At 34.1% G+C, this 12,967-nt stretch overlaps 1 protein-coding gene across 1 annotated transcript in view; it reads right to left on the bottom strand.

The window, feature by feature from the left end:
• LOC115215831 (general transcription factor 3C polypeptide 3) overlaps positions 1-12,967 on the bottom strand; it is a 44,597-nt gene that overhangs the window by 13,450 nt on the left and 18,180 nt on the right. Inside the window, exons 11-17 of the mRNA XM_029785156.2 lie at positions 10,853-10,962; positions 9,352-9,439; positions 8,538-8,684; positions 4,746-4,929; positions 3,785-3,813; positions 2,577-2,706; positions 1,244-1,318 (exon numbers count right to left, since the gene is read on the bottom strand). Of these exons, the coding sequence (XP_029641016.1) occupies positions 1,244-1,318; positions 2,577-2,706; positions 3,785-3,813; positions 4,746-4,929; positions 8,538-8,684; positions 9,352-9,439; positions 10,853-10,962 (763 nt within the window). The remainder of the gene's footprint in view (positions 1-1,243; positions 1,319-2,576; positions 2,707-3,784; positions 3,814-4,745; positions 4,930-8,537; positions 8,685-9,351; positions 9,440-10,852; positions 10,963-12,967) is intronic.

The raw sequence follows: 12,967 nt of genomic DNA on the forward strand, positions 1-12,967 counted from the left end.
CGCTCTTAACGACTATGCCACATGCCCATGGACAATTATGGAGTGAATTTTAGGGCTTATAAATCTAATATTCTCCTATCCTTCCTTAATACTGGTTCCCATATGCTGTTCATATCTGCACTCGGTCTGCTTAAGAGGTTGTTGTGTCCTAGCATAGGTGCTGCTTCTTTTAGTTTCCATATTTTCCAGTGGTGTTCTCTGTCTATTATTTTAACTTCATCCCACAGGGGGAGGTGGTCTCCATTTTTCCATGCATGATCAGCTATACCTGATCTATGACATCTTCCTGTGTCACAGCTTTGCAATGTTCCTCTACTCTTTTTTTGAGGGGGCGGCATGTTTTGCCTTTGTATAACCTACCATAGCCACATGGGATGGAGTACACGCTGTGTTTGGTGATATTCTCTTCCATTGGTGGTTTTACTTGAAGGAGATATTTGCAAAGTGTTGTATTACTTTTTAATACTGTCCTGATGTCATACAGGCTGCCTATCTTTTATATCTTTTCAGAGAGGCCTTTCACATAGGTTAGACAGACTGTGGACAGTTTATTGGTTTCAACCTCTCTTTTCTTCATAATTGGAGTGGAGAGTATGCTTTTGGGTAGTTGTTGCTTAACAGCAGCAGCAGTACCAGCACCACCACCACCAACAGCACCACTACCAACACCAACAACAACATTGAAAACTACCTTAGGAATGAGAACCTGGGTTTGAAATTTCCCTAAGACACCTGATGAAGGCTGGAGGGTATATGAGCCGAAATGTTGTGTTAACAACAAACAAGATGAGTACAAATATCCGTCAATTGTAAATAATGTACATAATTCCTCATCTCTTAAATATAGAACTATATTTGTTCCACAGTCTTCAAAATCATTTGGACGGAAAAAATATAAATTCTATAGACAAGGTCAGAACAGCACTGGAGTTCAGAACAATACAAGGACAAGTGAATTTTGGAAGAGGAACCTTGCAAGTCTACCAGATAGACAGAAGAGCATTGTAGAAAATCAAGGAGAGTATATTTTAGATTAAAAAAGAACTTTATCTTAATTTTGAAAAATAAAAGAAAAAAACTGCATTATTTATGGGATGACCCAATATATATATATTACACATGCAGATACATGTTTTAACTTGGCAGTGAATGTTTTTCTTTGCTTTTTTTTACAGCAAATTAAATTTTTCAGAAGCAATGACATTTGGAAGGAGAAAAGAAATACAAAAAAAAAATTCTTTACCTTTCTTCCCAATGTGTTGGTAAAAATATTCTAAACTTTCAGCACGGCTTCTTCGACTCATAAATTCAAATATAACTGAAATAAAAAGAAGTAATGGTAAAATCTGAAGAATCTGGAAACTTCTTGGGGGAAAAATTTGAATATTCTATTGCAAACTGATATTACTTAGAGTTCTTTTTTGTATATCTTCTCTAAGATTGGTTTCTTTTAGCACCAAGAGATCTTTATCTAAATATCTTTACTGATACAATCTCTTGCAGGCTATAACTACACTTGGATCATGAAGGTAACCTCAGTGGTAAGAACTTGTACCTTATTTTACTATAATCATCAACAGGTTGAAAGCTACCTATGTAAATATGTGAGCAGGTAGTGTTGTCTAAAGTTGGCAGTGTCTTTGACTCAGTAGAAAGTCTGAAAACTCCTGATTGTTATACACTGTGGAATGAAATGCAAGAAAAGTCATTCATTAAAGATAAATAAGTTAAATTATAATTTCTAGGAATGATAACAATGCTCTGGTTGCTGGTTTACTATCTTTTAAAACCTTTCATCTACATTCACACAACACAACTTCAAAAACCATTTAATTAACTGAAAACCAGATACGGAGGCTCTGTTCACAAAACTATTCTAGGGTTGTAATCTCCAATAGCTGCTAAGATTATTCAGCATAAAATGATATTTTATATACTCAATATGGTCAAAGGACAAAAATATGAAAACACCTGTCAAGGTGGTGGAGTAGTCCTGGTCACTAAATACAAATATGGTAGAGTCTCACATATGTAATACAGTGGGTGAGTTGATAAACCTCAAGAAATGGAAATTATTCTAATAATTACAAGACAAAAACATCCTCTAGGCAGTCTTTGATTTGCTGATGGTAAAGAGGAATGCTAAACCTTGTCAATCTTATTGACTGTTGGGTGGGGAGAGGGGCTTTGAAGGCCCTTAGGTATAGCCCACTTTTTCTAGAACATATTTTTATTAAAGAGGGGAGATAATAGTCACAAAATATGTTGATTTAAACTTTTGGACAATCTGAGGCAACAGTTTTAGTAAAATGTGCAGAGCTAATTTTGGTGCAGCTCCTGTAGAACTGTTCAATCCATGCCAGCATGGAAAACAGACATTAAATGATGGTGAAGATGATTCAACCTGACTGCTTACCTATGAAGTTTCTTTCAAGTGTGAAGAAAGACCATTGCCTTCACAAACTGCATTTAGCATGGTGTAAAGGAGATCAACATTGGCTCATTACCAGAAAATAGTCCAAGAGAATTAATACAAAATTTGAAACAAAAATAAAGATAAAGAAAAAATTGTTTACCTTTTCTGAAGACTGGCTTCCATTCATCTCTGACATGACTGAAAAGTAACTGTTTTGCACATTGGTAGAACTCATCAAAACGGTTAAGGGAATAAAGCAAGTGGCATTTGTGAACCAGCAATATGTGGTCCTGCAGATATAAAGAAAATACGTCAATTTATAGAGTGACATGCAGAAAAAGTAATGTTTTAGAAATAGTAATGATGAATGTAATTACCTAAAACAATTTAAGTACATGTATTAAGTGATTAACTGCAACTTGGTGTTATTTAATTTAGGGAGGGAAATAAGAAAGGCTCTACTTTTGTGAAAGAAAACCTACAAGTGAAATAAACCAACAAATATATTCAAAACATTTTCATTTGAAGAAAGTTTTTATATGAGAAAAACAAGATTACACTATAGAACAGAAAAGAAATAGTCAAAAGAAAGTAATAAAGAAAAAATATGTTGTTGGAGCCTCATATGTCGAAACCAATGGGAGAGTTCATCATATATATATATATATATATATATATATATATATATACACACATTTACATATACATAGGAGGAGAATATATATATATATATATAATATATATATATATATATATATATATATATATATATATATATATAGGGAGAGCTTACGAAAAAAACAAAAGACAAAGACAGGTGGTGTACAAAACAAATACATGTATTAGTATAACGCTCAGGAATAGAAAAAGTCTTTTACATTTCGAGCCTACGCTCTTTTACATGTGTATGTATATATATATATGTGTGTGTGTGTGTGTGTGTATATAAACACACACACACACACATGTATATGGTCAAACTGGATGCTAAGATCAAGGGATGTCTGGAGGCTGTGGTGTAAGCTGAGTGCAGGTACTGTGAGTAAACTGTTATCTCCTAGCGATAATCTAGTTGAAATTTTTTGATCGAAAGGATAGTGTTTTCTTTTCTTTTTATGCAAACTGTCAAGTTTAGCCCAAACACCCAGTATGTCTCTCTTTCTCTTTATATATAGTACATTAAACCAACAAATGAATTTATCAAATAATTTACCTGTCATGCCAATTTAAAATATAGCAAATATATTTGTACTATTATTGTGCACACATTTGTCTCAAGCTGTAAGAAGTAATTTCTAAATTTGGATAATGAAGCACAAAGGTATCTCTTTTAGTGCATTTAAATAAAAATGTAAAATGCTGACTTACTCGTTTAGGTGGATTGGAATCTGATGAACCTGATTAAGAAAGAAAATAAAAATATTTTTAAAAATGCAAAATATAAAAAACAAACTATTTTTTACATTTCTTCATTTATTTCTAATACGAGCAAAACGCCCCCCCCCCCCCTCCAATAGACGGTGCTGAGTTGTCAAACATTTAAACCAAACTTTCTCAAAACAACTTGTCCGACCGTCCCATAGGCCTCCCCTTTGAGAAACACTGATTTAACCAGCAAAAGAAGAAATAAAGATAGACTTTTTTACTATTCCAAAGAAAAACGATTTTATTCACACAAATATCCAACCAAAGAGTTTAAAGTACCAGTTGATTGGGAGAACACAAACATGGTTTAAACAGTAAGCTTGGCTGGAAAGAAACTTGCCTTTAAGCAGTACAAAAACAACAAAAAATGGAAGGTGCAGTTATGTACAGGTTGACGAAAAAAAAGCAGGACAAAAACGATGCATACAAATGGGTTAGCTGGAGGTAAATTTAGATGGAAAAGCATGATGAATTTATGAGAACGTACCTGGGACAATAAGTTTATCCAATAAAACATGTAGGAAATCAACTTGGGGCGATTTTTGATGAAAAGCAACAACCTAAGGAACTAATTTGAATCACTCTAGATGGAAATTCTCATTTCATAATTTTGCTAGGATAATATACTGCCAAGTATCAATCGTTATCAATTACTTCTTGTCTTGCATTAATGATAGCAAACACAATTTTCTTTAAAGTCATCATTATATTCAAAGAATCAAAATTTGAAATGCTCTTGGCTTTCATACCACACCAAAATCAACCATTTATCACATTTATCAACTTAACCTTATACTTAAGTAAGAAAATAAATAGTCTAAAGAATTTTAAAGTTCTATATCATTATTACAAATTGAAAGTACAATCTAATACAAAAGTACCTGGAAAACTGCAAAAGACTTACCTGGTATGGTGAGAGCTTCAACTGCATCTCTAGAGTGGCCAAGTTGCTGTTGCAGAGCAGATAATGATATACGAGCGCCAGTGTGACTTGGTGCTAACTCAACCACTCTTTGATAAGAATTCACAGCACTCTCAAGTTCACCCAAACAGTTAAGACATTCACCATATTTAAGCCAAACAGCAGCCTAGAAAAAATTTATTTATTTTTACAAACAATGAATAATTATAGAGTAATTAAGATAATTAAAGTGCTCTTGTGTCAAGTAGGCACAGGAATTTGTCATGTGGTTTTTAAGTTTGTTTCATAACCACATGGTTCTGGTTTTCTGCATGGTACATTGGGCAAGTCTTTCTCTATAGCTTTCAGCTTCACCCAAGACTTGTGGGAAGTAAGTAAACAGAAATTGAACAGAAGTCTATCAGATAGACTGTACCGGTCCCTGGATGGTATACTTCATACACTCATTTTTACACCATCACTTGGCCTCTGGGTACTTTTAGCAGAGTCCACCCAACTGCAAGAATTTGGACGAGTCTCCAGTCTAAGAGTAACACATGAGTCAAAGTTTCAATACTTTCTCCCTTACCAATCTCAGAAGCCCTGTAAAATGTAGTGGATACTACTCTTCTTCCATTGATTAAGTCATAACAAAATATAAGAAGTAAAAATGAAAATAAAAAATTTAATATTTGCTGCTGCTATCAATTTGCTGTCAGCAGTAAGTATACAATGATTACCAATGGCACTACAAAATGCATATAGCTGTCAAAATAGCTGCAGTGTAAGACAAGATACTAATCATCAAGTCCTGAAGAATTAAGGCCATCCTACAGTACTTATGTCTACTCCACAAATTTCTAATGCTGAGTTTTCTATCATACCAAAAGAAACAAATTTTCAGTCAAAAATTGCTAAAATAATCAAGTTATATTTAAATGAAAACTTCAAGGTAAATTTTATTAGTATATTCATGAAAACATGATTTCACTATGTAAACAATTTAATTACTCTGTCCAGCATTATTTTACATGATATCTGAGTGTTACAAACTTTTGGAGATTTTTTTCTATTTTTTTTTCACTTTGATTTCCTAAAATGTTTCACTATTGACAAAAACTAGATAAGTTTCATTTTGTCAAGCAGCAATTTAAGTTCAAAGTATTTTTGAAAGAAAACATGGTCTAAGCAAATATATGACAAGCATAAAAACCACATGTGTAATTATGAAGAACATCTTTCATCTTGAAACCAACGATGGTCATTTTTCCTCTAGCACTGACTTCAGATGCTCAAGTTGTTCACAGTAGATCTTTGTTATCATTTGGTTTTGGTTTAAAGTGGACTAAACTTTTCATATTCCACCAAACAGATAACAACACCTTACAATGGTGAAGACCTTCTTTAACCTGGGGTGCTGGTTTTTCTCCTTTCCCTACCTACTGTCATCGGCACTTGACATTTTTATAGAGAACCTATTTCTCGTCACCAGTCACTATTCGGTCATAAAAAGATTCATTCGTGAGACATGACAGCAAAGAAGAGCACACAATTACTCTCTGTGCACGATTAGACTCAGAAAGTTTGTGAGGAACCCATCAACCCAATTTGATGACTTTTCCAATAGCATCCAGGGGTCAATGAATGGTTGAATGACCAAATCCAAACTTCTCTGCTAGTTCCTCAACAGTTACAATGAGATTTTGTTTCACCAGGGTTTGCAGAATGTCCTCATCAAGGCTCATCTTCTAGGCTGTACTTTCTGGCTCGGAATTTCTGGAACCACCTTTGACACTGGCCTATGCTTATTGTCTGATCCCCCGATCCCCATATACTGCATTAATATTCTTCACACTTTCCCTTGCGTTGTTGCCTTTATTGAACTCATAAAGCAAAATATGCCAAACATGCTCTTTTATCACTGCCATTATAGCTTTGATAAAATAAATGTTAAACTCGAACTGCATTCTTCAAAACGTGCACTATAAATAAGGACATGGTAAAATTACTACCTGCTTTTATAGTAAGTTGATGCAGGTAGTTTATCCTGTCCCCTTCTAACTTTTATTTCATACAACTGAAAAAACTGCATTATTTATGAGATGACCTAATACCAATGCAAAACTACCGACTGTGCACTTAACTCCAGTAGTTAAAAAGTATGACCACTCTAATTGTAGAATTTGTGGCTATCTTATTGAAGATACAACATGAATTTAAATTAGGACAGGTTTTTACTGTGAGAAACCAATTTATTTGTTCTTTAAAACATTTAAGACATACCATCAAATGCAATGGGTGCAGCAAATATTACATTGGACAAAGGAAATTCACCTTAAGAATGAGATTAAGGATTCATTGACAAAAAACTTCCAGTAGGGGTCTGAGGAGAAAAGACTTCCAGTAGGAGTTCAAAGAGAAAAGACTTCTAGTAGGGGTTCAAGGAGAAAAGACTTCCAGTAGGTGTTTGAGGAGAAAAGACTTCAGGTAGGGGTTCATGGAGAAAAGATTTCCAGTAGGGGTTCAAAGAGAAAAGACTTCAGGTAGGGGATTGAAGAGAAAAGACTTCAGGTAAGGGTTTAAAGAGAAAAGACTTCCAGTAGAGGTTCAAGAAGAGAAAAGACTTCCAGTAGGGGGTTGGGGACAAAATACTTCTGGTAGGGTTTCAAGAAGAAAAGACTTCAGGTGGGGGTTCAAGGAGATAAGATTGCTGGTAGTGGTTCAAAGAGAAAAGAATTCCAGTAGAGGTTCGAGGAGAAAAAACTTCTGGTAGGGGTTCAAGGAAAAAAGACTTTTCTTGGTATAGGTATTTGGGGTGGGGTGGGCAGGTACACCACAAATGACCAAACATCATGGCTGCCCTATTCCCTAGATAAAGGCCATGTAAAATATCCAAACAGATAAACCGAAAGCTACTATTTAACATATAGCATGCAAAAAGCAAGGATACAGACATAATATGAGCAAGAGAGAACAAAGTGGGTAACAAAACGAATTAAACACTTTATAGGTATAAAACCAATGGCTATTCTATGACCAGCCAAAATATTTAACTACCTAACAAAAATATATTACAGCTCTAATGCTTTAGAGCATGCTTCTTTTTATGAACTATCTATCTATCTATCTATCCGCTCAGTCGAAGTCGACTCTTGGTTAGTCATTGGATCAGTGTCCTCCAGTCAGTTCTATCCTGAGCCGCTTCTTTCAGATTGGCTATGTCCATTCTAGTATCACTTTTGATGGTATCAAGCCAGCGGGTTCTTGGTCGGCCTCTTCCTCTCTTGCCACTGACCATTCCGAGCATGATGTCCTTCTCCAGGGATTTTCTCCGCATAATATGACCGAAATATGACAATATATATATATATATTAAAACTTAATTAATACTAATACATTCTTTGTGCATTTTTAATTTCATTTATTTCTTCTATACAACTGCTTGTTTGGAAAAGTAATGATGAGTACAACCAAATTCAGAGCATGAGGAACATTAGGCTGGATGAAACTAGGAACAATGGAATTTTTGACAAGGTTACATGTTTCTGTTGTTTTATAAGCAAACAGTGAAATTTTGGTGGTGAGAGGGGGATCGCATGCAGGTTTAGATTGTAAAAAAAAAAATTAAGTTGTAGAATACAGTATGCTAAAGCATCTTACTTTATACTTCACATGGTAACTGAACTTATCAACATTCGACAAACAGTCACAAAAAATTCTGAGAGTTTCTCTCAATCATGGCTAGAATCAACAAATAAACAACACTTACCTAGCAAAAAATAAGAACTGACTTACCTCATTGTATGTAGTTGAATGAACAAGAACTGAAAACAGAGATTTAGCCTCTGAGTAAAGAGCATTTTCCATATATGCTTCTGCTATATCTAGATACAGGTCTCCAACTTGTTCTATATTTTCTTCATAAAAAGGCTGCATCAAAGGCTAAGAATAAAAAATATATGCACCAATAAACTACTCATTTAAACAATGAATGAAAAAGCAAGGTAATACATGTTATAATGTGTGTGTGTATGTGAACACACATAGACATATATGCAAATATATAAATCATATATATATACACATAAGTGGATATATAATTATATTATATATATATATATATACATACATACACATACACGCATATATGTATACACACACCTATGCATTAAAACAAAGACTGGAATATGTAGTATCATTTTCATTCTGTGTTACATGTTTCAGTAAAAACATGGGAAATACATTATATAAATCTTAATAATGAAATAAATACAATAAATTCATATTAGATATATATAGTGTAAATGTAGGTTATAAAATCAATGTGAAAACTAATTTCTGTGTGTCAGTGTGTCACACTTAGACCCCACTCTCTCACTATTCAATGACACTCCAACTATTCCTCATGATGGGGTGAGAGTAATAGTAGGCATAGAGACAGTGAGGGTCTCTAAATTAAGCCACTACTGCACACCTATATATATCAATACATACATACATAAATAAATGAATATATATATATATATATATATATATATATATATATATACATATACATACACACACACAATTACATGTTTTAGAAACCCCAATAATTTTATTTACAAACCTCAACAATTTTATGATGCTTCAAATGAATCATGCAGACAATAAGCTTTGCTCGGAGGTCAATTGGTAGTAATTCAGGTGCTGTACACCTATATAAAATAGTTACATATATGTGAGTCAGACAGTACACCATGTAGTAACACTTCACAATTCATAGAGCATCATTTAACAATCATTTATTATATTAAAACAGAAGCAGCAAAACGAAGAAAACAAAATAAATCAAATATCTGTCCTGATATTTTCCAGTAACAGAATGAAAATGAAGTCATATTTATTTAAGGATTTTGCTTCTATGAATTTCTATTTTTAAGAGTAATACCTTCATTCAACACTGTATGCAGCTGAAGTGAAACACGCCTGACTGGAAGCTTTTTTATTATATTCCTTATCAAGTCCTCTGGTTTAAAGGTCTAAGTTGAGGATACACTCCAGCATTTCACCATAGAGAATATTATGTAACTGACACAAAACTGAATATACACATCCAGAGAAAATTTTAATATTTTATGAATTTTAAGATGTATTTGAATTTAAATTCAATCAAGAGCTGTATATTTTACTCTTTCTCTAATTTCAGTCATTGGACAGTCACATTGGGGTACTACTTTCAAGGGTTTTAACCTCAGTATATCAACCTCATACAAATTTTATTGATTTTTTTATGGGAAAGTAATTAATTTTTCATACTTTAGATGATGCATTGGAAATATGATCCTTCACACACATAATTCACAACCTTGACTTTTTTTTTGTTTCCTCTTAAACCACCTTATTACTCTAGGTAGCTTGGGAATTATGTGAATCAAGAATCAATTGATAATGTTTGATAGTGCAGGACATGATTAGGAATTCCATCCCAAATCATTAGTTTACATGCACAGAAGTCATTGGCAGATATTTTCCTGTGATGTCATTAACAACCTGCTTGCTATCACCTCTAGCAATGTTAGAAGTGATAGCAAGCTTAATGGAGAAGAGATGGAAAAATGCTGAGGAACGTAAGTGAATCTTGGAATACACCAAAATAGACAAAGTGTATGTGTCAGAAAGATCCCTATCAGTGCATACAGTAATGGCATAATTTAATGAGAAGCTTTCAATCCAATACACGACTGGCAGATAGAGAGGTATAATCAATCAATATTTCATCAGCACAATTTATATATGACAAATTATCTATATTATTTTTATGGAGATGTACTTAAATAGCAAGTGACCTGATCTGAGATGGTGTGCTGAAACAAAAACAATTGCAGCGTGGAAGGTGTTTATAAGTCATTTAAAAACACAGCACGGAATTTTGTCAGTGAACAGGTTGTGGTTTCAAAGCAGCGAAAATATTTTGACAAATTAAATGTAAATGTTGAAGTGAATCTAATGGTTTTTGTGTGTTTTTAAATGGCTTTTAAACACCTTCCATGCTGCAATTGTATCTACATTAGATATTTATGAAAAATAGAAGAGAAAATCAAACATAAAAGTTCATAAATTAAACTTACTTTACAGGAATTAATCGTCCATCAACCAAACCATCGGGAACATAAAGTGACTCACAACTCCAGTTAAATTTTTCAAATTCAAAAACAACACCACAGAATTTCACCAACAGCTTAAAAAATATGAAAGCAAATAGACATGCTCATGAAATTTCTGAATGAAAAGCAATATTCAAAACTTAATATTAAGAAATTATTTCTTTTTTAACTCAGAAGACAAGACCTTTTAGTAATATCATATAACAGAAATATTATATTACAACTGTAGACAATCCCAGAAACTCTCTTCCTTTCATGTGCAGACATAAGTATCCCACTCACTACCCAAGCAAAATCTCTCAAAGAACTTTAAGAATGTCACCATAAATATTAGCATAATGGAAGGTAGATACACAGAGATCGTAGAAATACTTGAGTGATGACTATTAGATTTATACTGTAAGACAATTAGATTTATACAGGCAAGATGGAGAGAAGTCTCAGCCTTAATCTTCACAAACAAAATCCATTTATTCATTTGTTCAATGTCTATTTTTCCATGCTAACTGGCGTTAGATGGGATGATACTTGAAGCAAGAATATTGTGGCTTGATGCTTTTCTTACAAACATTTACCTGTTTCATAAGTAAATATATTTTAGTTCCAGAAGAATTCAAAAGCACAGAACAAGTGGATAATTTGTTGGCAGGAAGTATCAACAAACAACATCTGTTGTACACACACACGCAAACAAACAACAGTCTTCAGTCAGTTTCCATCTTCCAAATTCCCTCATGAGGCATCAGTTCGCCAGTTGATGCACAGTGGAAATGAACCCAGAACTAGTAGTTCACACAGTCATATCTGTGCCTATACACAGGTACATTTTTTTCTAGACAGGTAACAATGTTCAAATGAATGATGGCATATAATAGGCAGAGAAATGTATAGAGCAACTGAAGTAGTCATAGGCAATACAACAGCAATAATCATCTTTGCATATACACCATCAGAAGTTACAGATGATCCAAAGGACAATTTTCATGACAGCCTCTTGCAAAATCTCAATAACAAATGATAAAGCCATAAAAACTAGGAGATAGACCTGGAAAGAGTGAGGGAAAGTAAGCCTGCAATATCAGATAGCTAAACATTGGATATACTTAGCAAGGAGAGTGGTTGAAAATAAGTAGTCTGCCTAAGTTCTGTAATTTGGAGATTAGATGTATGAATTTTCTGAATTGCAAAGTAGTATAATCAGTGTGAATTGGGATGTTGGTGTAAAGTGTCAATGTAATAATATATATACACGCATGTTCATTACAATCAAAAATAAAAGAGGCATGGAAATGCTATGATGAGAGGTTGCTAAATGGGGAGAGTGCATCATATAAATATGGATTACTATAGGTAGACCCATGGAGGCGCAATGGCCCAGTGATTAGGGCAGCAGAATCGCAGTCAGAGGATTGCAATTTCACTTCCCATACCGGGTGTTGTGTGTGTTTATTGAGTGAAAACACCTAAAGCTCCATGAGGCTCCAGCAGGGGGTGGGCGACCCCTGTTGTACTCTTTCGCCACAAATTTCTCTCACTCTTCCTTCCTGTTTCTTGAGTAACACTGCGATGGACTGGCATCCAATCCAGCTGAGGGGAACACGTACGCCACAGAAACCGGGCCCATGGTCATAAGCTCAACACTCTAACCACTGAGCCATGTGCCTTCACATATGCATTTACACATGTATTTAAAGGGATATTTGGAAGAGAATACTTTGACATGAAATTTGCGGTGTTTGTAGTCACTGGTACTCGTGTTGTTGGGTTTTTTTTGCTTTACTTATCAATAGTTTCAAACATTCTAGAGAGTGATACTTGTATCACACAAGTGTTTGCCCCCTTAAGTTTTGATGTGTTGCCCTCTTTTTCACCAGTGCAATTCAGGATTCAAATTTCTTGGAACTACAGACAGACGACAGACCTTCTAGTATGACAGTCAGTGAATCATGTACATCTGCAACAATGAAATATCACCACTTTTGTAGTTTCCCAGCTCATGGGAACATATAGTTGTTAGTATAGGATAGAGCAGTCACAATTCTCTATTCATCTATACTATTGTGTCCTCCATAGATGTGC

This window comes from Octopus sinensis, linkage group LG9, assembly GCF_006345805.1.
Source record: "Octopus sinensis linkage group LG9, ASM634580v1, whole genome shotgun sequence".
NCBI lineage: Eukaryota > Metazoa > Mollusca > Cephalopoda > Octopoda > Octopodidae > Octopus > Octopus sinensis.